Source organism: Mustelus asterias, chromosome 8 (assembly GCF_964213995.1).
Source record: "Mustelus asterias chromosome 8, sMusAst1.hap1.1, whole genome shotgun sequence".
Lineage (NCBI taxonomy): Eukaryota > Metazoa > Chordata > Chondrichthyes > Carcharhiniformes > Triakidae > Mustelus > Mustelus asterias.
In genome coordinates, this window is record NC_135808.1 from 75936404 (window position 1) to 75963816 (window position 27413).

Sequence of the window (27413 nt, forward strand, 5' to 3'; positions counted from 1 at the left end):
AATTACAGGCGAGCATTGATCTATTAGCTATAAAAACTCCTAATGTGGCAGAATGCAACCTTCCTCACAACACATATGTGCCTAAAGCAACTGTGGCATTGTCCCAGACTAAAAGACTAATGTTTGACAGTGGCACAGTGGTTAGCACTGCTGCCTCACAGTCCCAGGGACCTGTGTTCGATTCCTGACTTGGATCACTATGCGGAGTTCTCCCTGTGTCTGTGGGTTTCCTCCAGGGGCTCCAATTTCGTTCCACAGTTTGAAAGACGTGCTGGTTAGGTGCATTGACCATGCTAAATTCTCCCTTAGTGTACCCTGAGCATGCCCCGTAGTGTGGCAACGAGGGGATTTTCACAATAACTTAATTGCAGTGTAAATGTAAGCCTATTATGATACTAATAAATAAACTTTAACTTTAACCATGATTAGAAAAATATCAGTGATTTGGGAGTTAAGCTGTTCTTGCAAAATAGAGATGCGGATTAGCGTGAACAATGCACTCATAAATAGGAAGGGCAGCAAACCCAACCAAAGGAACATTAATAGGCAAAACTGCCTCCTTCCCTGACCCAAATGAACCTCAAGACCAAGATAGCTCTTTAAAGGTATACTGCTCCCAAAACATGCAGGAAAATGTAATATGTCATTGTACACTTGCAACATCCGTGTAATCAAAGTGCACAGTGACTTCATAAAATATGTGAACTTAGACTTTTGAAAATACAACAAAGAAAACAACCACACAAACCCTGAGATTAATTTTGAGAATTGAAATGATTAGCTAGTATTTATTTATGGTACTTCACTTCTATATGTAGATTTCCCCCTGTTTTGGGTGTTTTATTTATTGATAGTGGTTATTGACATGAATATCTGTCCATGTGTCCTTGGCGCCTGAATGCTTCACACCGCAGGAATAATGACCATGGCACTGTTATTGCAACTCTGAAGAGAAGCAGTCTTCAGCTGATTACCAGGAAGTGACTGGTCCACAACATGTTGTGTTTTGTTACACAGTCCTCTGACTGATTGTAGGCTCTTTCTCATTCTTGGCTTATTGGCATTGATTCTTCTGAAAACAGTTATCATTAGAATGACCTTCAAATGAAATAGCCTCTAGCTTTGAACTTTTACTTTCCTCACATCATTTAGGGGAGATGTGATTTACTGATATATCACTGGATTTGTAATCCAGAGGCCCAGGCTAATGTTTTGGGGACATGTGTTCAAATCTCACCAAGACAGTTGATGGAATTTAACTTCAATTAATAATCTGGAATTGAAAAGCTAGTCTGAATAATAGTAACCATTGTCTTAACCAACAAGAAGAAAAAACATACTTGACCTCATCCTTACCAATCTGCCGGCTGCAGATGCATCTGTCCATGACAGTATTGGTAGGAGTGACCACCACACTCCTGTGGAGAAGAAGTCCTGCCTACAGATTGGGAATAACTTTCATTGTGTTGTGTGGTACTATAACCGTGCTAAATTGAACAGACTTCAAACAGATCTAGCAACTCAAGACTGGGCTTCCATGAGGCGCTGTGGGCCATCAACAGCAGCGGAACTGTACTCCAGCACAATCTGCAACCTCATGGCCCGACATATCCCCCACTCAACCATTATCATCAAGCCAGGTGATCAACCTGGCTCAATGGAGAGTGCAGGAGGGCATGCCAGGAGCAGCACCAAGCAAACCTAAAAATGAGGTGTCGACCTGGTGAAGCTACTTAACAGGTCTACTTGCATGCCAAACAGCATAAACAGCAAATGATGGACAAAGCCAAGCGACCCCACAACCAATGGATCAGATCTAAGCTCTGCAGTCCTGCCATGTCCAGTCGTGAATGGTGGTGGACAATTAAACAACTCACTGGAGGAGGAGGCTCCACAAATATCCCCATCTTCAATGATGGAGGAGCCCAGCACATCAGTGCAAAAGATAAAGCTGAAGCATTTGCAGCAATCTTCAGCCAGAAGTGCCGAGCGGATGATCCATCTCGGCCTCCTCCAATGGTTCCCAGCATCTCAGATGCCAGTCTCCAGCCAATTCGATTCACTCCATGTATTATCAGGAAACGGTTGGAGGTACTGGATACTGCAAAGCCAATGGGTCCTGATAACATTCCAGCAATAGTACTGAAGACTTGTGCTCCAGAACTTGCCGCTCCACTAGCCAAGCTCTCCCAATCCAGTTACAACACTGGCATCTACCCGACAATATGGAAAATTGCCCAGGTATGCCCTGTACACAAAAAGCAAGACAAATCCAACCCGGCCAATTACCACCCAATCAGTCTACTCTCGATCATCAGTAAAGTGATGGAAGGGGTCATCAACAGTGCTATCAAGCAGCACCTGCTCAGCAATAACCTGCTCAGTGATGCCCAGTTTGGGTTTCGCCAGGGTCACTCAGCTCCTGATCTCATTACAGCCTTGGTTCAAACATGGACGAAAGAGCTGAATTCCAGAGGTGAGATAAGAGTGACAGCCCTTGACATCAAAGCTGCATTCAACCGAGTGTGGCATCAAGGAGCCCTAGCAAAACTGGAGTCAATGGGTATCAGGGGGCAAACTCTCCGCTGGTTGGAGTCATACCTGGTACATAGGAAGGTGGTTGTAGTTGTGGAGGGTCAGTCATTTCAGCTCCAGGACATCTCTGCAGGAGTCCCTCAGGGTAGTGTCCTAGGCCCAACCATCTTCAGTTGCTTCATCAATGACCTTCCCTCATCATAAGGTCAGAAGTGGGGACGTTTGCTGATGATTGAACAATGTTCAGCACCATTCGCGACTCCTCAGATACTGAAGCAGCCCATGTTCAAATGCAACAAGATCTGGACAATATCCAGGCTTGGACTAGCCAGTAGCAAATAACATTCGCACCACACAAATGCCAGGCAATGACCATCACCAATGAGACACACTGTAAGCACCACCCCTTAACATTCAATGGTGTTACCATCAATGAATCCCCCACTGTCAACATCCTTGGGGTTACCATTGACCAGAAACTCAACTGGACTCACCACATAAACACAGTGGCTACAAGAGCAGATCAGAGGCTAGGAATACTGCGGTGAGTAACTCACCTCCTGACTCCCCAAAGCCTATCCACCATCTACAAGGCACAAGTCAGGAGTGTGATGGAATACTCTCCACTTGCCTGGATGGGTGCAGCTCCAATAACACTCAAGAAGCTTGACACCATCCAGGACAAAGCAGCCTGCTTGATTGGCACCACATCCACAAACATCCATTCCCATCACCACCGACGCTCAGTAGCAGCAGTGTGTACTATCTACAAGATGCACTGCAGCAATTCACCAAAGATCCTTGGACAACACCTTCCAAACCCACAACCACTTCCATCTAGAAGGACAAGGGCAACAGATACATGGGAACACCACCACCTGTAAGTTCCCCTCCAAGCCACTCACCATCCTGATTTGGAAATATATCGCCGTTCCTTCACAGTCGCTGGGTCAAAATCCTGGAATTCCCTCCCTAATGGCATTGTGGGTCAGTCCACAGAACATGGAGTACAGCGACTCAAGAAGGCAGCTCACCACCACCTTCTCAAGGGCAACTAGGGATAGGCAATAAATGCTGACCAGCCAGCAAAGCCCATGTCCCACAAATAATTAAAAAAAAATCTGGTTCACTAATATCCTTTAAGGAAGGAAATCTGCTAACCTTACCTGGTCTGGCCTACATCTGATTCCAAATCCACAGAAATGGGTTGAGGGGGCAACAAATGCTGGCTTTGCCTATATCCCATGGAAGAAAAAAATAAAAGTGTATTTTTTTTATGATCCACGTAATGAAATGTATGTATTCCTTTTTACCACTCGACTGCTGTTACATAGCACCCACACACCAGGTCAGAAATGGAAGGCTTTTTAGATTTGATATTTTCATAAATGTGTTCTTTTCAAAGTCAGCCCTGTAAACAAGGCATCAACAGAAATCATCCCACACCACTGTCAATTAACAACTTAACATGCGTAGACCTGCCTCCCTTCATAGCCGCCACTCAGCAACCACCACATTGGTACTGCCCCAACACACTGGCAGTGCCCAACTGCCACCACCAGGGTGGCAAGATGCCCAATGGGGATTGCCATTGTGCCAGGTGGGCTCTGCCAGATGGGCATTGCCATGTCCCCAACCACCCAGGGGCTTCAATGGCCTCCAAGTCCTCCCTGGTGTGGCCATTGCATCATTGCGTCTCCACTAGTGGAGACCAGTAGCAATTCTCGCCAGTCTCGCACCGCCTCCGTAGGTAGGAAGGTCCCGGGAGCAGGGCGAATCCGGCATTGAAAGGGCTATGCATATTTAAATGCTACTTTTAATATGCTAATCAGTCTCACGCCCGATCCGGTTTGCTCCATTAGAAAGGGACTGGGACAATTGCAAACTGTTTGGTCCCGGGCACAAAGCTGATTTTTAGGCCCATGATATTTTCCGGGATCGGCCCAGCATGGTCGGAAAATCACTCCTAGTACTTGTTTCTATATGCTAATCTATGTTGGTAGTGTGATGGGAATGGTACTGGTCTAGTAACTCAGAGGTTATAAGTTTAATTCCTACCAGGGGATAAACTGTGAAATTGAATTCAGTAAAGTCGGTAAATTTGTGGACTGGCACCATGAAGGCCCTAGGGAACTTGTTACCCATCGCCAGTCTGGCTTGCATGTAACTCCAGTCCCACATTATGTGGTTGACTCTTACTGCCCTTTGAAATGGCCTAATAAAGCACAGTTATAACATCGGAACATGGGAATTGTGAAATGGAAAGTGATCAAGGTTCATCTATTTCACTTTCTATGATCGAAGCAACTGCAAGATACAATAATGATGATTTTTTTTACTAATTGTAGCAATCAATCTCTACTAATTAATCTACAACAAATGCAGGCAGGAGGCAAGGAAACACCTAGCGGTGGAAAGCTTTGGGAACTTTATATCACCTATTCCTTCCAAGTATGCTGCACTTACCATATGTCATGTCTCAAATTACTCTTATACTGTATCCTGAAATATTACTTAAGAAATAAATCTATCTAATTTGCACTGAATTAATTAGCATTATCTGTTTCCGCTCTCTCCTTCGGGATCCTCTTCCATAAATGGACCATTCACTCACTGAAATAACTTTGCTGCCATTTCGTTTTGAATTCAATACCCCACTCACTTTGAGCACAGTCTGTGTCCTCTATTTCTGCTGTTCTGAACATGGTGAAACAATTCATCATGATATACATGATCTAGTACCTTTAGAATCCTAAAAGCAGCGATCATATCACCTCTCAATCTATCAGAGCAACTAGGAATGCGCAGCGATTAGTGGAGAGTTTGTACTGACAAGCAGCGTGAAAGCCAGAGGACTGCAGACAAAATTAAATAGCAATCTTTTTACTTTTTTAAGTTAGACACCAAATTTTATATACGTGACAGTTAAGTGTGACAGATATAGATGCACACTAAATTTACAATTGTATTAGGGTTGCTGATGACTAGTATCCTATAGCCCTACTCATGGCATCTAGAGTATTTTGATTTTTAGGCGGTATATATTCTGCACCAATAACAATATTTCTCTCAAATATTCCTTTTTGGGAAGTTCTTGTTGGAGTATTGATTGGGTGTCATTGGTGCGGACGAGGTTTTGGGAACAATTATGTGAGTTTTAGGATTGGGAGCATTTCTGAGGGACCAATTCCTGACAAGACTCTTGGGATGGGAACATTTAGGGGTGTGCAGTATGACAGTAAAAATAGATTCCTGTCTGGGTTGAATTTGTTTAGCATATTTGTATTATCAGAAACAAGTGTGCAATGACAGAAGATATCAAACAGTCATTGAAGATTGTGAGAGGCTGAGCTGGATAGAACTAATGACATCTCTGGATTCCTAGCCCTTTGCTCTTGGTTAATCTTGGTAAAATCACTTGGCACACCACAGCCCTCCCTCATCACTGCTATATACCAAAGGCCAGCTTATAAAAATTATAAGTAAAGTTTCTAATGAGCTCATAGATGAATTTCAGTATAATGGTGAATATAATTCTACATAAATATTAAATGCTTACATAGACGAACATTAGATTAAACTTATCACATCAAGCTAAGAGTAGGTCATTGAACTTTTATTAAAGAAGGAATTTCTAGCAAAACACAATAGTGGAATCTATGCAGCCCTTTACATCATGTAAAATATTTCACAATCTGTGCTTGTCTTGTTTAGTTCTGTAGTGACATCTCACAAACTTGGTAGAAATTTCCAAAAACAAAAGCCAAGTGCCAGTTCAGGTCAATTAAATCTTGTCTCTGCATGCATCTGGAACTAATGTTTAATGTTTGTAAAAACTCACTGACTCATTTATTGGAAGTCCTCAAATTAAGTTGAGTCATTAGAGTCAGAATGTGGCTGTGTCTTGGTACTTCACACCTTCACTGTTTGCATTCAAAGCAGTTGATGATGTATATTACAGTTTTTCTGTTGATTTTTCACTCCACAACAACAGAAACAAATACCATACGGTACCTATGAGACAATATTTACAGTCAGATCTGTAACAGACTGCTGAAAAAGCCAACAGTCAATTTGAAAAAGAAGGCAGCTTTGATATCAGGGAAGTTGCTTTCTTTGGTTTTAGTTGATGCTGAGACCCATGTCAACAAGTGATGAACTTGATTAAAGAGCACTGATTGTTTTTCGCATCCTACCAGATTTTGGTAACAAATGGAAGCTGAACATTGCGGACTTTACTGTGTATCCACATCACTGAACCCCTGCACTTACAGAGAGATTGGCTTTGGAGCAGCATGAGTTGTATCACAATTTTCTGGGGATAACTGAAGGGTACTCTGATAGTTGCAATTCACATTGGTACACTTTTATATGCACATATATTTATTCCATATCTTAGAGTATTTTGGACTCATCAAAATAGGGAGAACAACAAGGTCTCCTGTTTGAATTGATACCAAAAGAGGCAGTCTCTGTCTGAACTAGGTGTTTAATGATAATTCAGGAAGCCTCTGTAGAGATACAGAAATTTATGTTTCAGGCTAGAAATGAGAGGTTTGTTTCCATTTCCACAAGACCATAAGACAGCGGAGCAGAATTAGGCCACTCGGCCCATCGAGTCTGCTCCACCATTCAATCATGGCTGATATTTTTCTCATCCCCATTCTTCTGTCTTTTCCCATTAACCCCTGATCCCTTTATTAATCAAGAACCTATCTATCTATGTCTTAAAGACACTCAATGACCTAGCCTCCGCAGTCTTCTGCAGCAAAGAGTTCCACAGATTCACCGCTCTCTGGCTGAAGAAATTCCTCCTCATCCCTATTTCAAAGGATCGTCCCTTTAGCCTGAGGTTGTGCCCTCTGGTTCATTAAATTTCTCCATAGATGCTGCCTATGCTGCTGAATATTTCCACTTTTTTCTGCTTTCCTTAATAAATTTCCAGTATCTGCAGCACTTTACTTTTTGCAAAGCTGCTGAATGCTGATGTTAATCTGACACTGAGCAGTCATACTGGCAGTGAGGAGTTATACTGCTTGCTTCATATCATGCTCCAGCAGGCACATGGTCTCTGCATATGTGCTTACATGGGGCAGAAGGTTGACTTATTGATGTCTAAAGTGTCTCAATCTAAAGATTGGTACCATCAGAAATTGATGGAACAGACCCAAGTTGGAGAAAGACCAGCTGAAAGACCATGATTGAAATGTTTGAACTATAAAGCACAAGATTTTAATTATCACAGCTCAGTTGTTATCAAGTGATCTTGCAATTAAACAACAAAACACAAAAATATAATTCAGAGTTAAAAGCTATATCAGTAAAGTAATATACAGTATAATGTGAGCATTATACCTTTTACCTTGGTTTGAAGATACTGTGTTCTGCCATTCTGCAGAGATTTTAATGGAGCATATGAACATATGAACATAATTCTTGTTCACTGCAGTGAAGTATCTCCTTCTTTCAGTTACAACTCTGGGAATAAAACTTTCCCATTCTTTTACATTCAGAATAACTTTGACCTTTAAAATGCTGAAGTCATTAAAAGAGCTCTTCTTTCTGATCACTCCTTTTTTTTGATCTGTTACTCTTTTCTCATGTGCATTTTCCCCCTTCCTCTCCTGAACATGCCAAGTCTTGCTAGGATATGAGCTCCATGTGCACCAGCTGTCTACTACCATCATGCCTAAGTAGCTATTCTTTGTGTATGAGCTCTAGATATTGAGTGTCGCAAGCTGTTCAGTCGAGAAGATCCTCATAGCTGTGCCCGATCATAGTTTTTCCTCAATACCCACACAGAAATACTTTCCAGGGTTACCTAGACTCATAAAGTGTGGTCATTGCCTTAAGAGGACAAAATTGAATTGAATTGTGCAAACATTTTTTAAAAATCTCTTCAAAACAAAGGAACACTTGAGTTAAAAGGGAGAATTCTGGGGTGGGTGGGAGGAGGCTCATAGACCTGATGTCCATGGGTTTTCAATTACAATCAATAAAGATAGCAACTTAACCTCAGAGCTTTGAAAAATTCCATTTGTGACTCTTTGTCCTTTTGTACTTGCAGCTTTTTAACTGGTCCAGCATCTGTTAAATGAATCAATTCTTAATGTTAAGTTGTAAAGATTTCCATAAAGTAATGAATGAAACTGGGATCATTCCAAAATTTGCAGGAGATTATTTATGACTTGAGTGAATTAAATATTTACATCATTGTTCAAGAGATTGTCCAACAAGTTGTACAGTCCAGTGTGGAGGGGGAGGACACTGGATCCAGCTCATTAATATTTACTGAAAGGAACCAAAGATGGATCAAGTTACTAATACAGACTACCATTGAATTATTAATGCCACTATTAATTCTACAACCATTGTGTATTACTTCATATGTTGCTGTTAAGAATTATATAATTTTGCCTTTCCGATCAGGGTTTTTCGTTTTCTTCATACGTTCAGCAATGCAAAATAGTGCAGTGCAGATTGCTGTGGGTGTATTGCTAGTATGGATTGTCTGCAGAGTCGCCGCCAGACCAGGTAATGCATCCATCGTCTGTGTATTTTTAACTGATGCATATATATTGCATGGGTTTAAATGGATAATATACTCTCTTTCCTTCCTTTGTTTTTAGGAAATTACTTTCAATCTTGATAAGAACAAATGTGAACAATGTTAAGCTGATTTCCATTGAACTCAGGGCCAGTGGAAATAAATTTCAGAGAATGCAGACTTTGCATTGTACAATGTCAGCTCACTTTGCCAAGTAGTGTTTGTTCACAGGGTGAAATTGCGGTTAGGATTGAATATCTGTATTTTAGTGAAAATGAAAATCCAATACTGAAGATCACCTTTGCAGTGTATTCAATTTTTTCCTCTCCCTCAGCACCACACCCCTAGTTTTCCACATTCCTTTCTTACTGACTGCATGTCATCAGAATTCTGTACCACACCCCATGAGAACATTCTTCACTTACGAGTCTAGACAGTCGCATTGTTGAGCTATTTGATTGTGACGGTATTCAGAACTGAGTCAAATCCCATTTGCACCTTGTGTCCATTGATGGTTGTTGGATCACTGGACAGCGCTGAGTGAAAATCCTGGTTAATGTTCCACATCTCAGGGGCCTGGGTAAGATGCACTTTTGGAGAGTCAGTGCAGACTCGAAGGGCTGAATGGCCTTCTTCTGCACTGTAGGGATTCTAAGACCCGGTCTGCCTGCTCAGGTGAACATGCCCTCTCATGGAATTATCCAAAGAAGAGGAGAGTTCTTCTTGATTTCCTGATTACTATTTATCTCTCAACCAACATAACTTAAAAAGGACTGTGATAGAATTCAAAGGACACAGGCTGGCGGAATTTATGCAGAGAAGTGTGAAATGATTCATTTTGGTAGGAAGAATAAGGAAAAGTAATATAAAACAAAGGATACAATGTTAAAGGGAGTGCAGGAGCAGAGGATCCTGAGTGTATATGTGCACAAATTGTTTGAGGTGATAGGGCAGGTCAAAAAGTAGTTAATAAGGCATATGGGATCCTGAGGTTTATAAATAAAAGCATAGATTACAAAACTAAGAAAGGCATCCTGAACCTTTATAAAGCCTTTTTTCATCTTCAGTTTTGTGTCCAATTTTAGAAACCTTTAGGGAAGATGTGAAGGCATTGCGGAGGGTGCAGAAAAGATTTTTGGATTGGTTCTGAGGATGAAGGGCTTCAGTTCGATGAATAGATTGATGAAGATTGGGCTGTTTTCTATCGAGAAGAGAATATTGATTGGAGATTTAGTACAGGTGTCCAAAATTATGAGGGGTCTACGCAGCATAGTTAGAGATGTTGGTCCCATTAGCAGAAGGGTTAAAAACCAAAGGACACCAATTTACGACATGAGGAAGAAGCTTTTTTTTAATACAGTGAGTTGCTAAGGTGTATTGCCTGGGAGTGTGGTGGAGGCAGATTCTATCATGGCTTTCAAAATGGAATGAGATAATTATCTGAAAAGGAAAGATGTGCAAGACTAGAGGATAAAAGCAGGGGAGTGGGGCCAGCTGAGTAGTTCTTATTGAGAGTCATGGACATGGTCGGCGATATGGTCTTCCTCTGTGCTGTTACCATTTTGTGAGTTTTTGATAGCCGATTATCTCATTGATGTTTGTGGGACCTCATTCAGGTTTCTGCTGTGTTCCCTAAAATTAAAACTGAGATCACACTTTAAAAGTACTTTGGGGGCGATCTTGAGCCCAAGCTCACCATCCGCCGGAACGGTGGCCGGGGCTCAAGATTCGGCCAAACCCCAGAAGTCACGGGGCTTGCTGGTGCGATTGCAACTTCAACCGCCCGTTGCGGGTAATATAATCATGTTCACACCCATAACGGGCATGAACCGATTTAAATACATTTTAATATATTTACATCTCATTAACCTCCCCCCTGTTGCCATATGTTGACCCCCGCCCACCCGCCGTACATTCAAAGCGCGCTAATGTTATGTCATATTGGCATGGTTCACAGTAAGTTCACCCAGACGTGAACCTGTCATGGGGTTCCCTCCCAGGGATGTAAAGGTGAGTATAGCCTCCAAGGAATAGCATGGCCAGGCCATGCCCTGGCAAACCCCCTGGCACTGTCCCTTGGTTAAAGTCCAACAGGTTTATTTGGTAGCAAATACCATAAGCTTTCGGAGCGCTGCTCCTTCGTCAGATGGTGAAGGAGCTGACGAAGGAGCAGCGCTCCGAAAGCTTATGGTATTTGCTACCAAATAAACCTGTTGGACTTTAACCTGGTGTTGTGAGACTTCTTACTGTGTTCACCCCAGTCCAACGCCGGCATCCCCACATCATAACTGTCCCTTGGCACAGTTGGCACTGCCAGGTTGTCACCATGCCAATCTAGCAGTGTCAATCTGCGCCAGGAGGCAGTGCCATGGGTACAACACAATGGGAATCTCATGGGGTAGGGGGAGATTGATTTTTTTGTGGTCGTAGGCAGGAGCAAACATGGGAGCTGCGGGTGCCGGGGATGTCATTTAGGGGGATGCCAGCAATGGCTGTGTACATTGAGGGAGGAAAGGGTCTGAAGTTTGGGGGGAAGGGGGGGGTGCCGGCACTGACCGCTGGGGAGGAGGGGGCAGTGGAGGGGGTGAATGCTGACCCCAATCGGGGAAGAGACGTGAATGCCTGCTCCCATAGTGCGGAGTGGAGATGAATACCAGCTCCAATTGGGCGGTGGTGGTGAATGCCAGCTCCAATCAGTTGTGAGTGGGGGTGAATGCTGCCTCCGATTGTGAGGGGGGAGGGGGAGAGGGGGGGTGCAGGCAGGAGTGGAGTGTGAATGCTGGCTCCAATCAGGGCTCGAGGGGGGTGGGGTGGAGCCCTTGAGACTTACGTGGGTGGCTGGGGTGGGAGGTCATTGTTTGTTCTGGTTGGGGTAGCCCTTTAACCATGGCGACCCGTTCTCTGTGCAGTTGTGCTTACAGTAAGAAGTCTCACAACACCAGGTTAAAGTCCAACAGGTTTATTTGGTAGCAAATACCATAAGCTTTCGGAGCGCTGCTCCTTCGTCAGATGGAGTGGAAAAGTGTTGTGAGACTTCTTACCGTGTTCACCCCAGTCCAACGCCGGCATCTCCATATCAGTTGTGCTTTGCCAGCGTGTTGAGGCCCCGCCCCCTACTTGACAGTATGAAACACGCCCAGCTGTTTATTTGTGGCAGATTGTGGTAAGATCTGGAGAGAAAACTGGTGTGTTTCACTGGAGACATGCTATTTGCTCACCAAAACCAACACTCTGCCATTTTTTGGTAAGATTTCACCCTTTATTGCTTGTGAAATGCTTTGAGACAACCTGAGGTCATGAAATGTGGTTTATAAATGCAATTCTTGCTTTCTTGCCCTTGTAAAAAAGGTAAGAATCTCCTAATTCAGACCAACTAGCTCAGCACAGACACGGCATGCAAACTGCAACCTTGCCAAATAGCTTAGTATCTCACTGAATGCTTTGTTCACTGAACTGTCATGAGCTTTTGGCCATTTTCAGTGTAAAATAATTGAAGCAAATGTTATGCAGAAGAATTACAGATTTTGTTTTTTTCCTATTAGGGGTTAAATGTGGTGGCATCCTATCAGCGACAAATGGGAATTTCTCCAGCCCTAACTTCCCAGGATATTATCCATATGACACTGAATGTACATGGCTCATTGTTGTTACAGAGGGCTCTTCTATTCTTCTCACCTTCCAGCACTTTGACCTTGAATTTCACACTTACTGCGAATATGATTACATCAAAATCTATAATGGAGTGTCTGAGGATGAGGGAAATCTCCTGGGCAAATTTTGTGGGCAAGTCTTTCCTCCTCGCTTCACCTCTTCTTGGCATGTGATGTCAATCATTTTCCGCTCAGATAAACATGTGGTCAGCCATGGATTCTCTGCTTCATACAGCAAAGGTTTGATCAAGCTATGTTCTCATTCACAAAGTTTATTGTTTAGATTTAATCAAACACCCAATTGGTGAACAACTCTGAGTTTGACACCGTTTGAATTCTGATTCTGCTGGGGGGTGTTTTAACCGAAAGCTTTGGAGCAATATTGGCCCTGTATTTACTGAGTAAGTAATAGTGTCTGAATGATGCAATGTTATGAATGTGCAAATTAGTCAACAGCTTGTGGAGAGGAAATGTTATCCTATAACTTCAAATTGTCATAATCTACCGGTCAACTTGTGCCAAGTGAAACGACATCTCTTCCTTAACCGCTTAAGTTTAATAAAATTGATGAATTTTCCCATTAAACTTGATATATAAAGTTAACACTTATAATTAATAGTGGAACTACTTGTATAAGAACATGATAAATGCAGTTGATGAATAACAATCAACCTCCAGTGCCAGAAACTGAACAATTAAAAGTGTGAAGTCACATTCATAGAATAAACAAATAAATAGAAGGAGGCCATTCAGCCCATCTAGCCTGCGCCAACAACAACCCCATCCAGGCCCTACCAACGTAACCCCATATATTTACCTTGCCATTTACCCCTGACACTAAGGGGCAATTTAGCATGGCCAATCCACCTAACCCACACATCTTTGGAGTATGGGAGGAAACCGGAGCACCCGGAATAATCCCACGCAGACACGGGGAGAACTTGCAAACTCCACACAGACAGTCACCCGAGGCCGGAATCAAACCTGGGTCCCTGGCGCCGCGAGGCAACAGTGCTAACCACTGTGCCACCGTGCCGCCCTAATTCTTTCAGGTTGTGAATTATTATCAGAGATTTTAAAGGTATCAAAGTTTAACATGCACCTTTTTTTCTTAATTTACCTTTCTGTCTCCAGTCTTTCCCTTAACCACACCTTTCTTTCCCCCTCTTCAGTGCAATTGATATTGTAGAATTTAGAATATTGAATTCTTGTGAAAAATCAGTGCATCAGCTGGGTGTAGTGAGTGTACACAGAGCAGGAGGATACAATTTCACCCATACTTCCTCCTGTCCTTAGTCTGACTTGTGCCTAGCAGAGAGTAGCAGTGAAAATCAAGCTTAATGCCTCTGAGAGCAGGTGGCCAAATGAGGGCATTGGCACAGATCTGGGACATTGAAGAAATACTTGGGGAATGATTTGCATGAGGAAAAGTACATTAACTAAATAAACAGAAGGACATTGAAGTTTCAAATCATGCTCTTGTTTTGCAGATGTGTGTGGGGGCGTGCTGACAGGTCTGTCCGGGCTGTTATCTAGCCCCGGGTACCCAGATAATTACCCTAATAATGCAGAATGTCGCTGGTTTATTCGGGTCTCCAATCACTCAGTGGTCAGTCTGATTTTCTATGACTTTCACCTGGAAAACAATGAGAACTGTAGCTTTGACTACATAGCCTTGTTTGATGGATCCAGTATGAATGATCGACACTGGGGCCATTATTGTGGTGGAACAAAGCCTGCAGATATCATCTCCAGCACCAATGAGCTGCTTGTCATTTTTAAATCAGACTTCAATATTGGTGCAAAGGGCTTCAAAGCATTTTATTTTTCAGGTAAGATACACATCAGGTTTCAATAAAAGATAATGGGGGCGATTCTCCCAAAAATATCCTAAGTGCCGAATTTGCGTGAAAACTGGAGTAACGGCCGTCGATTTTTTTAGTGTGATTTTCAGAATGAATCTTCCACGCTCTGAGCACTGCAGAGTGCCCTCGCGAGATTCACACTGCAAATCTGTGGGTGCGGCCTATTCCCACTGGAGAGACTGGCAGCATAGCACTGAGCAGGTCACTACACTTGTGCCGATCTTTCAGAGTGGAGGTCGTGCATGCGCAGTGGCCCCGCACTGCCAGCCTCCTGATTGCTGGATAGTCCCACAACCTCCCATCGTTGCCCCTCTCCACCCCCGCCCTCCCGTTCGCTTGTTTCCTGGACCTCTCAGCCCGGGCAAGCCCCAATGTCTCTCCCCGCCAACCTCAGCAGCCCCGACACTCCCCCCAACCCGAATGGCCAGCCCCGATCACCCCTTTCCCTCTCTCTACAACCCATCCCTATGCAGGCTGGTAGCAGGACATCCCCCCCCCCCCCCCACCTATTGCCCCCTCTGGCCCCGCCCCCTTGGCACTGCTCGATGCTCCAAAAACAAATTCAAATTGAATCCAATTCATGGTCCCCACAAAAGAGACATACAAGATGCAAGCTGACAAGAACAGACGTTACACCTGATCTCATCTCACGTTTGAGCGTAGCCAACACAGGGGAGTCATACAAATGGACTCTGACAAATAGGTAGGGTAGCAAAGCTTTGGATACCACAGTAAGTACTCACCATTGAGGTGAGTGGAACTGATATATTTCTCACTGTCTCTATTAAGTTTGTAAAAACCCTTCACTGACAACAGGTGAAATAGATGCATCCTATAATCTGCAAAGGAGTGATCTTCAAATATCAATTTTAACATAACATAAGAACTAGGAGTAGGCCATCTGGCCCCTCGCACCTGTTCTGCTATTCAATAAGATCATGGCTGATCTTTTCGTGGACTCAGCTCCACTTACCCGCCCCCTCACCATAACCCTTAATTCCTTTACTGTTCAAAAATTTATCTATCCTTGCCTTAAAAACATTCAATGAGGTAAAAGTAAATAGTTTATTTATTAGTCACAAGTGAGGCTTACATTAACATTGCAATGAAGTTACTGTGAAATTCCCCTAGTTGCCACACTCTGGCGCCTGTTCGGGTCAGTGCACCTAACCAGCACATATTTCAGACTGTGGGAGGAAACTAGAGCACCCGGAGGAAACCCATGCAGACACGGAGAGAACATGCAAACTTCACACAGACAGTTATCCAAGCCGGGAATTGAACCCGGGTCCCTGACACTGTGAGGGAGCAGTGCTAACCACTGTGCTACTGTGCTGCCCAGTTGAGGTAGCCTCAATTGCTTCACTGGGCAGGGAATTCCACAGATTCACAACCTTTGGGTGAAGAGATGAGGTGGGTCCCTGGCGCTGTGAGGCAGCAGTGCTAACCACTGTGCCACCAGGGCAGCACGGTGGCACAGTGGTCAGCACTGCTGCCTCACAGCGCCAGGGACCTGGGTTCGATTCCCGGGCTCGGGTCACTGTCTGTGTGGAGTTTGCATGTTCTCCCTGTGTCTGCGTGGGTTTCCTCCGGGTGCTCCGGTTTCCTCCCACAGTCCAAAGATGTGTGGGTTAATTGGATTGGCCATGCTAAATTGCCCCTTAGTGTCAGGGGGACTAGCTAGGGTAAATGGATGGGGTTATGCGGATAGGGCCTGGGTGGGATTGTGGTCGGTGCAGATTCGATGGGCTGAATGGCCTCTTTCTGCACTGTAGGATTCTATGATTCGAAGAAGTTCCTCCTCAACTTAGTCCTAAATCTGCTCCCCCTTATTTTGAGGCCATGCTCCTGAGTTCTAGTTTCACCTGCCCGTGGAAACAACTTCCCTGCTTATATCTTATCTATTTCCTTCATAATCTTATATGTTTTTATAAGATCTCCCCTCATTCTTCTGAATTCCATGAGTATAGCCCCAGTCTACTCAGTCTCTTCTCATAAGCCAACCCTCTCAACTCCAGAATCAACCTAGTGAATCTCCTCCGCACCCCCTCCAGCGCCAGTATATCCTTTCTCAAGTAAGGGGACCAAAACTATACAGTGTACTCCAGGTGTGGCCTCACCAGCATCTTATACAGCTGCAACATAACCTCGCTGTTTTTAAACTCCATCCCTCTAGCAATGAAGGACAAAATTCCATTTGCCTTCTTAATTACCTGCTGCACCTGCATACCAACTTTTTGCGATTCATGCACAAGGACACCCAAGTCCCTCTGCACAGCAGCATGCTGCAATTTTTTACCATTTAAATAATAGTCCATTTTGCTGTTATTCCTACTAAAATGGATGACCTCACATTTACCAACATTGTACTCCACCTGTCAGACCCTTGCCCACCCACTCAGACTATCTATATCTCTTTGCAGACTTTCAGCATCCTCTGCACACTTTGCTCTGCTACTCAACTTAGTGTCATCTGTGAATTTTGACACACTACACTTGGTCCTCAACTCCAAATCATCTATGAAAATCGTAAACAATTGCAGTCCCAACACTGATTCTTGAGGCACACCGCTAGTTACTGATCGCCAACCAGAAAAACAACCAATTACCCCCGCTCTTTGCTTTCTGTTAGTTAACCAATCCTCTATCCATGCTAATACATTACCCGTAACACCGTGCACCTTTATCTTATGCAGCAGTCTTTGGTGCGGCACCTTGTCAAGTGCATTCTGGAAATCCAGATACACCACATCCACAGGTTCCCCATTGTTCACCACGCACGTAATGTTCTCAAAGAATTCCAGCAAATTAGTCAAATATGACCTATCCTTCATGAACCCATGCGGAGTTTTCCCAATGGGACAATTTATACCCAGATCTCTTGCTATTTCTTCCTTGATGATAGATTCAAACATTTTCCCTACTACAGAAGTTAAGCTAACCGGCCTAAAATTGCCCACCTTTTGTCTATCCCCTTTTTTAAACAATGGCGTCACATTTGCTGTTTTCCAATCTGCAGGAACCACCCCAGAGTCCAGCGAATTTTGGTAAATTACCACTAATGCATTTGCTATTTCCCCCGCCATCTCTTTTAGTACCCTGGGATGCATTCCATCAGGACCAGGAGACTTGTCTACCTTTAGCCCCATTAGCTTGCCCAACACTACCTCTTTAGTGATAATGATAGTTTCTAGGTTCTCACCTGCCATAACCTTCTTGTCACCAAATTTTGGCATGTTATTTGTGTCTTCCACTGTGAAGACTGACACAAAATACCTGTTCAATGCCTCAGCCATTTCCTTATTTCCAGTTATTACATCCCCCTTCTCATCTTCTAAAGGACCAATGTTTACTTTAGCCACTCTTTTTCATTTTATATATTTGTAGAAACTTTTGCTGTCTGTTTTTATATTCTGAACCAGTTTACTCTCATAATCCATCTTATTTTTCTTTATAGCTTTTTCCGTGGCTTTCTGTTGACCTTTAAAGATTTCCCAATCCTCTGGTTTCCTGCTAATCTTTGTATGCATTTCTTTCAATTTGATACCCTCCTTTATTTCCTTAGATATCCATGGCTAATTATCTCTTTCCCTACATTCAGGAAAATAATTTAGAACAAATTGTAGGGCGCAGAGGGCTTCATGGTGGAATGCATACTGATTTTTCTCCTCTGAAGCCAGGGTTAGACTGTCCCCACCTTGGCTTAATCCTTAGGCCATACTTTCCCTTGCAAGACATGGAAAAAGAAACAATTCTGGTTGATGATAGAAAAGGCCTTTCTCTCTGTTGGGTGCAATAGTCCTGTATGAAATAGGTTTGAGTGTTTCAACTAAGTTGCTCTTTAATTTGGATGTACAGTATAATATTGTCTATAATTTCCTGCTAATTGACTCATTTGGCCTCAGCAGCCAAACATGTTATTTCTTTCCACTCTACAAGGATATTATGGCCGCAATCTTTACTTGGGGTCATGTTTGGGACAGATTAGGGTGTGGGCAAGAGACTGTACCCCACAGGCTCTCAACATGAGGCCTGGGTCATTTTAGCTAAAGATTGCAGGATCCCTCTTTAACACTTCCTTTTATTTTGCTCCACCCCTTCTCTTCAGTTCTGAAGAAGAGTCACATGAACTCGAAACATTCATTCTGTTTCTCTCTCCACAGATGTCGTTGGACCTGCTGAATTTTTCCAGCATTTTCTGTTTTTACTTTAGAAAGAATTCAAGGTTGGTGGGTAGAAACTGGAAAATAGATCAATAGCCCTAGAACACCTGGGACCCAAAGAAATGATCCTCAACACAAAGTTAGCCCAGATAACGGCTTTGGCAACCAATCCAATGAGCAGAGGGAGAGGCAGGGTCATGGCTGGGCACCTCAAATGGAACTCCTGGATGTCTTCTTGTCATAAAATTCCTTGCCAAGGTTTCTTTCTTGCTAAACTTTTTTGTTCCCCTGAAGACTTCTTAACTCTCTACTATTTTTATGCCTATCCAAGATTATCCAATTTTCAACAAAGCCACAAGAATGACTGCTGTAGGAAATATAAATGTCATATAATTCTGGGTGATTTTTTCCTCAGTGTTACATCAATCTTCCACTGTAACTTCACTGTATCTCCCACTGGAACTCCAAAACAAATGATGGAAACTCAAGCCACCATCATTTCCAAATGTTTCCTTGTTGCCTAGTATCTGTGCATTACAAGTCAAATGATGAAAAAGGGTTGAACCAGGGTCAGGAGCCATATTCCAGGAGGTTCATCATAGGTCCATGTAGGAACCAACATAACATGGTGGCCAGTTAGCCAAGTGAGGTGAGGCATTCCTGTCTCCACAGGAGTAGATTTGGGCTCCATTAGTGGAGTGCCAATCTGGCAAACTGTCTAAACCTCCAAAAATCCCAATGTGTAAGCCCTAATTAAAAATTCAGGCTTGCACTCTTGCTCAGGGAACAATGGACAGTGTTGGGGTGGTAAGAGGGGGAGTGGTGGATCATGGGTGAAGAAGGAAATCACTGGCCTCATGACTGAATTGGGCACCAGAATCAAGTTGCTTGTGCCTGTTTGTCCCATGCTCATTGGGTTTTCCTCTCTTATTGACTCCCACAAAATCTGCCTGGATCAGCGTGGGAGGGCACCAGGGATGTGAGGGGGGAAGTGGGAGAGGGTTGCAATCCTGGCGTAATCAGCAGAACCTGTGGAATTTTGAGACAATTTTAGGACAGTATTGAAGATAACCCACTCTGCACCCAACTGAAATAAAAACATAAAATGCTGGAAAGACTCAGCAGGTCTGGCCGCATCTGTGGAGAGAGAAACAGAGTTAATGTTTCGAGTCCATTTCACTCTTCTTCAGAACAACACTTAACTGAGGTATGTCAACTGTGGGACTACTTAATCTGTTGAAATCAGGAACTCTTAACCGTTAAGTGTTCCATTTCCTACTTTCAATATTCCCTTGCCTTGGGGAGTACAAATGTTTACCAACCAACATGATCAGTTCATCAAAAGACAATTCTTCCTCATTCACAGGTCCACAACAAATTACTGTAAATTCTAGGTAGAAGCATCTTTTTTAGTGCCTAACTTTACAAATGATCAATGAACTGTCAATTATATTTTTAAGGATTAATATTTTTATTTTGTGTCTCGTTTTCTCCAGGTGAATGTCAGCAAGTATTCACAGCCATTAAAGGGAATTTCTCTAGCCCTCGATACCCAAATATTTACCCCAATAATATCAACTGTCATTGGACAGTCCAGCAACCTCTCGGCTACAGGGTCAATGTTCACTTAACTGATTTTGAGTTGGAAGACAGGGACAGCCTGAGTGACGCCTGTGACTATGATTTTCTGGCAATCTTTGATGGAAGCAGTGAGACAGACACGTTGCTGGGGAAATGGTGCGGTCGGAACCCACCCCCTTCACTCCTGTCCAATGGGAACAGACTTTTGTTTGTGCTGTCTGCTGACAGGAATACAGCTTCTCGTGGCTTCCATGTAACATACTCCGGTGGTAAGTGGAGAGGTCATCATGGCAAGGAATCATTAATTATGTGGAATCTGGGTTGGAATTTGTCTAATGATATATCTGATGGACAGTGGAAGCATCATGGTGGGAATAACAGCCCCAGCCGATGGTACAGTTCAGTGGTAGCACCCCCACCTCAGAGTTGGAAGATTGTGAGTCCCACTCTAGAGACTTTAGTATTAAATCTAGACTGATACTTCAATGCAGCACTAATAAGATATGTGAAAATCCTTCACTTAATGAAGGGTTTTCAATCTAACCATCATCATTATCAACATTGATAACTTGGAGATAATACTTTGTAACCTAAATCTGATCTTGCGCATTCCACCTGAATCCCAATGGAATGTCCTTGATCTTACAAAGAGTAAAATTATAACAATAGGGGGAGAACAGAGGCAACAAAGCCACAAGAAAACTATAGAAAAATGTGCAGAGAGACTAGCAATCCAATTTCTCATATTCCTTTCTCACTATCTGTGATAACCAGAGGTATTTTTCATAGTCACACCAAAAACAGAAAATGCTGGAAAAACTCAGCAGTTTTGACAGCATCCATGGAGAGAGAATAGAGCCAATGTTTGAAACGTTGATTCTATTCTCTCTCCACAGATGCTGTCAGACCTGCTGTGTTTCTCCAGCATTTTCTGTTTTTGTTTCCGATTCCAGCATCCACAGTATTTTGCCTTTTAGTATTTTTCATAGTATTCTATTGATCATTTTTTTAAGACTACTATGTTAAATAATTTTTAAAAAAAGACAGTATTTTACTTTTCCTCCAATTTTCTTCCTACAGATGCTGTAATAACATTCCACAAACATGGGCCACCCTCCATTGCTTTACCTAAGTGACTATTCTTTATGTGTGAACCTATGGAGTTGCGCCAGCAAGTTGTTCAACCATGAGGGCCATCATAGCCAGTTTGATCCGATCCTTTCATTTACAGATATTCCCACGTCTTTGTACCTGCCAGTAGAGATAGCTAGATGATAGTCAGGAGATTATTCCCCTCTTTCACCAAGGAGGGAGAGGAACCCGGGCAGGGGCCTTGATCCAACTGTGACACATTTACTGCTGTCCCAGCAGAAGTAAACTAACATAACATAATCAGGGAGTGAACCAGAAACTTTCCTGGTCTGTGTAGCTCAGTACCACATTATTTAGCAACCTGGCCTAGTAACACATAGGTCATGGCATTTAACAAGTGAACCAGAAACCTGGTATCACAACGGGAAGTGCATGTACCCACTGAGTCGTTACGCCCTGTAACATTCAGCGTTCTGTGTAACCGATATATATGATGTGGAGATGCCGGCGTTGGACTGGGGTAAACACAGTAAGAAGTTTAACAACACCAGGTTAAAGTCCAACAGGTTTATTTGGTAGCAAAAGCCACACCTTTAGATCTCTGAAACAAAACATACTTTGTTTGACAGTATGGAGAAGAATGTGTTGCAGTCAAACTGTGGCTTTTGCTACCAAATAAACCTGTTGGACTTTAACCTGGTGTTGTTAAACTTCTTACTGTGTTAACCGATATATAGCCAGAGCTACTGAGTTTTTCTTCTTTGCTTTGTTTCAGTAATTCCCATGAACATCAGCTGCACGAGAACAGATTTCCAGATTCAGATTTCTGTGCAGGCTGTTCCTTCACTCAGTCCAAGCGACATATATCTCGGAGGACAAGGCTGTATGGCCCAGGTATTTGGCTCAGCATACAAGATAATCTCACGGTTTGACACCTGTGGAACTAAGACCCAGGTAATTGACTGTCAGAGGTATCCTTTCTGTAGAATAATCTAATGGAGCGACGAATGAATAAGGCCACAAACCCGTCTGTGTATTATGAAAAATTAAAATGATTGGGGCAAGTGCCAGTCATACTGCTTGCAGTTTGACTGCAACACATTCTTCTCCATACTGTCAAACAAAGTATGTTTTGTTTCAGAGATCTAAATTGGACATGGACTGGGACTGGAGAGTAAATGAGAGGGAGGGCAGGAGATGAAGGGGAGGCAGGAGATGCGGGGGAGGCAGGAGATGAGGATGAGGGGGAGGCCATTGGAATTTCAAAATATCAGAAGGTAAGAAGTAACTAGATTAAAAAGTCAGATGGTGAGTTGAGTTGCGGTCATTTCAAGTCTGAGGCTGACACCATTTGGTTGAGAGTCATCTCTGCCGGTTGGTTTAGTCTCTCATCCCACTTCAAACCACCCAGAATTCGGCAAACTTCTTCAAAGGTTGTAAAGATGAACTAACACCCCATCCTGCCACCTCTTGGTGTGAATGAGCATTGTTTTAATGCAAGTTTTATCTGACAAATCTTCGTACTGTTTGAGGTGATTGAAATCCCAAGAAATGAAACATGTTCCCAGTTAAGGTACTCAAAGTCATCATCAATCAATCCCACGTTCATGATTCCCCCAATCATTTTCAGGTCAGTCAAAATGACTTTGGAGGACCACTTCCAATTTGTTCTCATGAACATCCATCACCTGACTTTAGTCTCCAGGTCCAGCCCAAGTGTCTGTACAGTCCCTGACGTAGCCTTCAGATGAGTATGTTGGCATTGTGCACTTCCCAGCTTTGTCTCCTTCTTGCCCATTTGCCCAAAATTAGTGTCTGATCCCCCTACCCAGTGGCCAAACCTAGCCTTGCAACTGCTCCTAATCTAACATGATTGGCACCTGAGTGAATTTTGCCAGTTATTTGCTTTGTATGATTGTGCCTCTTGTTTGAAAAATGCCCAATATTGGCTGGGAAAGAGTGGATTTGTGAGAAACTCTGTTGCAGAGGTCATTCCTCCTGTTTGTGTGTCTCTTGTCAACCAATATCAGTGATGAAATGAAATCATGATTCAGAATGTCCCAGCTTTTGGCTGAATGCATTATGTAAGCGAGAATTGAATTAATCAGTGCACATTAGGTAAATTGCAAATTTGTTTAATGAAAAGTATGTTGTCTGTGCAGTGAACAGCTTCAAGGATTTCCATTCTTTGTTTTCTTATATTCTTATGAAGGAGAAAGGTTCTGTTATGACAGGACGGGGTTTAACTTAACCAGCCCTGTTTTCTCCTCTTGCCATCCATCCATAAACAGAAAGGTCTTTTGATTTTGATTTGCTTACCCCTTTATAAGCAGTGTTGTACTGCCCAACCCCTCAATTTTGGTGTGGTCTCGTTTTCCATTAATAATCCCGCAGCAAACTTGCGATAGGATGAACTCAATTACTTAGTTTATTTGCACTCAACTCAAATGTGGGAGGAGGGTAGGAATTTGCCTCCTTTACACTCATAGGCTGAATTTTACCTCCACGCCCGCCCCGGAATTGGGGTGGACGTGGCTCGCAGAACAGAATTCTCTGTTGACCTCGGGCAGGAATTTACGAGTGAGGTTGTAAAATACCTGCCATAGAGAAAAACAAAGATTTGCAGGGCAAAGACCAAAGAGAAAATTATTGTTTCATGCAAGTGCAGATTCAAAGTCCAATGTGATATACCTTCACGGAAGTCCACAGACTGAAACCCAATGCTGTATAATTCACTTTTCCAGTTGAGTTGACTTCATATGAAGAAATAGGTCTGCAGAGATGAACAGCCTTATAGGCAATGGTACAGAAGTTCCAGTAGAAACAGTATAGATAGGGCTAGGTATTCAATCTGGACACAGCCCTTTTCTGTGATGCTGCAAGTTAGATGGTAAGATGACAGACTATGTTTTCTTTAGTATAGCAAGGGAACATTACTGGTTACACAAGCTAGAGGATTCTATGTTACATGACTGCTACCTCTCTACTTTGGCTTTCATAAAGGGTGTATACCCTTTGTCTGGGTCCCTGAGATTGTTAAATGTTCCAATTATTAAGACTTGAAAGGGAGGATGTGGGGTCCTTTGTCCTCGCAGACAAATAGGCTCCGGTTGGCCTGGCATGGCGTATGAAATGCAGATGGTCTTTGTATAATTCTCTTTGAATTTGGCCTCTGCAGCCCACAGGTGTTGTTCCTTCAGAGACAACGAGGTGCAAGTTTCTGTGACACTGCCTTGGTAACTCCTTTTGTTTAGGGTCAAGCCATTGTCCAGTTTTAAATTTTTAAAAAATTAACTGTGAGGATATCTATATATATACATTTTGTAAAAATCTATAGTGTGAGGTCTTAGTCCCCTGATAGGGTCACTGCCCCCTATTGGACGCTATGTCTTTCAGATTCAATGCACGTTTGAAAACGAGGTCACTATTTTGTTTTGGCTTTGCAGAGAAGAAGGAACATCACCATTCTTGTGAATATTTTGTACATAAACTTTTCTGATGGAACACAGGAAGATACCCAGGAATATGAGGTGCAGTGTGACCCCAAGAAAAAAGCAGCTTCATACAACATCATTACAGATACAAAACTGTACCAGCTCCAGCAGCAGGCTGTGACTCTGGTGGATTCAAACCCTGAAGAATTGAAGGTGGTGGATGGCTCAGAAGTTTTCAAAATGCAAGATACCAGCGATATTGTCTTCATCGGCATTTGTGTTTTGGCAGGAATTCTCATGTTGATTGCTGTCATAGGGCTGGTCCTGTTGTAAAAGACATGAGATGATTGCATATTTATACTTCTAATGGCGTGTTAATGAGTTTGGAGGAATGTCTTTAAGTGCGACCATATTGAAAGGCAATTTCTAATCTCTTTTCAACAGGAAACTCAGAGCAGCCATATATCCTAGTTACTGAGAAAATTCTTCTGTTTATTAATTTTTCTAAAATTCATAGAATCATAGGATTGTACAGCACACAGGGGGGCCACTTTGCCCATTAGGCTTGAACCAGCTCTCTCAAAGCACAACCCAGTTAGACCAACTCCCTGGTTCTCTCCCCATATCACTACAATTTATTTTGTTCAGGTATTTATCAAATTTGCTTTTGAAAGCTGCTCTGTTCCATCAAGTTGTGCAAATCCAAATTTCAACAACTCATTTTGTTAAAAAAATAGTTTTTCCTCATGTTGCCGCTGGTTCTTTTGCCAATCATCTTAAATCTGTGCCCTCTGCCATTGGAAACAATATCTCTTTATTTACCCTATTCAAAGACTGCATGATTTTAAACACAGCAATCAAATCAAATTAGCCTGCTCTGTTCTAAGGAGAACAATTCAACTAATCCAGATTATTTCTTTTTGGATTGGGTCCCTTTCATCCACAAATGGTACAAGTGAGATCTCACTGCTTAAATATTTGCTTATTGGATGGCTGAGTAGATACATGCCCTGGACCATAGGAAGTAAGAAGGTCTCGAGATTCATCCCTGGTCTAACAAATCTCAGCTAGGACAGCAAATAAGATGCTTCAATTGGCCTTGGCCCATCATAACAGGAAGGGGAAGTTCACCTGGGGTTTTCTACTTCTTGTCACTGCTGAGTGAGCCTCTGCTCAGAATTGCACGTTTGTGGCAGTCAGATGAGGGCGGAACCTGGCTTGATGGTGATGCTGTAAGTGGTTGCATAGCTAATTGGCAATCACTGTCAAGGCTTAAATGAAGAATGGTCGTTTAAACTAGCTATGAGGGGGCTACAAGTCCTTATAGAATCATATTCCAGCACACACCAACACAGGGAAAGAGGGAAAGAAAAAAAACACTGGATGCAGCCTCTCTTAAACTTGTCAATGACATACATATACTACAGAATAAATTGCAGTGATGTCGCTTGTGGTCAAGTATATTTTTTGAACAGCACTGTTCTCTTACAGACACTTTGGGCATAATTTTTACAATCCTGTGTTCCCAGTGAGAGGGCTATGGGGAAATGGCACAGAAAAGGAGTTGCGGCCGGTATAGATCAGCCATGGTCGTATTGAACGGCGGGGAAGGCTTGAAAGGCCTGGTGGCCTATTCCTGCTTCTATTTCTTGTGTTCTTGTGTGCGACTAACATAGTTAATATGACCATGAGCCAAAGTTAGAAGTATAACACCAGGAGCATAGAAGCACAAAATTAATCCTTTAACATTGTTCATATTAAATTGCGCTTTTTTATTGCAGGTATTAAATGGGTTAGCTTAATACTTGCATTGCAAATACACCAAGAGAGATTAAGTACAGGTGCAGTAATTGTTTGTACATGGATAATGCTGGATAGACAATATACCCCCTCTAAAGCATTGTAGGCTGCAGCAAATTCATTATGCTGATACCCTTCACCTTGTATGTGTTATACTGAGGGAAAGCTAACCAATAAACTTTTGAGCTAAATCTTGTTATTGGCATTCACTAACTTGAAAGCATCTTGTTGCACCTTGTGGCAGAGTTATAATCACACCTATAGTGCATAGATGACAATATTGTTTCTGACACAGGGACCATAAATTGTTTTTCTGATCTTCACAATATTAGATGTTTTGTTTTTATACAGTAGAGTCTTAGTTTCTCAGTTTGTCTGTACATGTTACATTAAAAAGGAGCAAAATGTATAATTTCTTACTAATGACTCCCATCTTCAACATCTCTGCAACAGTCTGATTATTTACAAATGTGTCTTTACTTTCCTGGATATGATTCTCTGGATAAACATTAGCTGGCTTTTGGGAAATTTGTAAATGTAAAACACCAATACTGTTTGGTTCCTTTAGGGTAAATATTCTCAATGAAACGCCCAACCATTCTATAGCCAAGGGGCAAGGATAAAATGGGAAAGTAGCCTCAATTCAGCTAACAATTCAGCTTTGAATGCTTTTATGCATTTTAATATTAGAAATATATTGATGAAGTGGCCTAAACATTGATGGACAAAAACAACTGAAGAGAAAA

At 42.6% G+C, this 27413-nt stretch overlaps 1 protein-coding gene across 1 annotated transcript; it reads left to right on the forward strand.

Moving 5' to 3' along the window:
* Window positions 1-879: 879 nt before the first annotated feature.
* cdcp2 (CUB domain containing protein 2) lies at window positions 880-27098 on the forward strand. Its single transcript, XM_078219186.1, has 8 exons — window positions 880-980; window positions 7481-7675; window positions 10699-10874; window positions 12625-12972; window positions 14223-14564; window positions 20257-20610; window positions 22209-22387; window positions 24880-27098. The coding sequence occupies exons 1-8, from the start codon at window positions 880-882 to the stop codon at window positions 25198-25200; spliced, it is 2016 nt and encodes a 671-aa protein (XP_078075312.1). The 3' UTR covers window positions 25201-27098.
* Window positions 27099-27413: the final 315 nt, after the last annotated feature.

Excerpts from the sequence above, each read along its gene's own strand:
- cdcp2 (XM_078219186.1), top strand. The coding sequence starts at position 880 with ATGTGTCCTTGGCGCCTGAATGCTTCACACCGCAGGAATAATGACCAT. Across the intron at positions 981-7,480 it reads CTTCAGCTGATTACCAGGAA|TATCTGCAGCACTTTACTTT; the intron begins GTGACTGGTCCA and ends ATAAATTTCCAG. Across the intron at positions 7,676-10,698 it reads GTGTCTCAATCTAAAGATTG|GTTTCTGCTGTGTTCCCTAA; the intron begins GTACCATCAGAA and ends GACCTCATTCAG.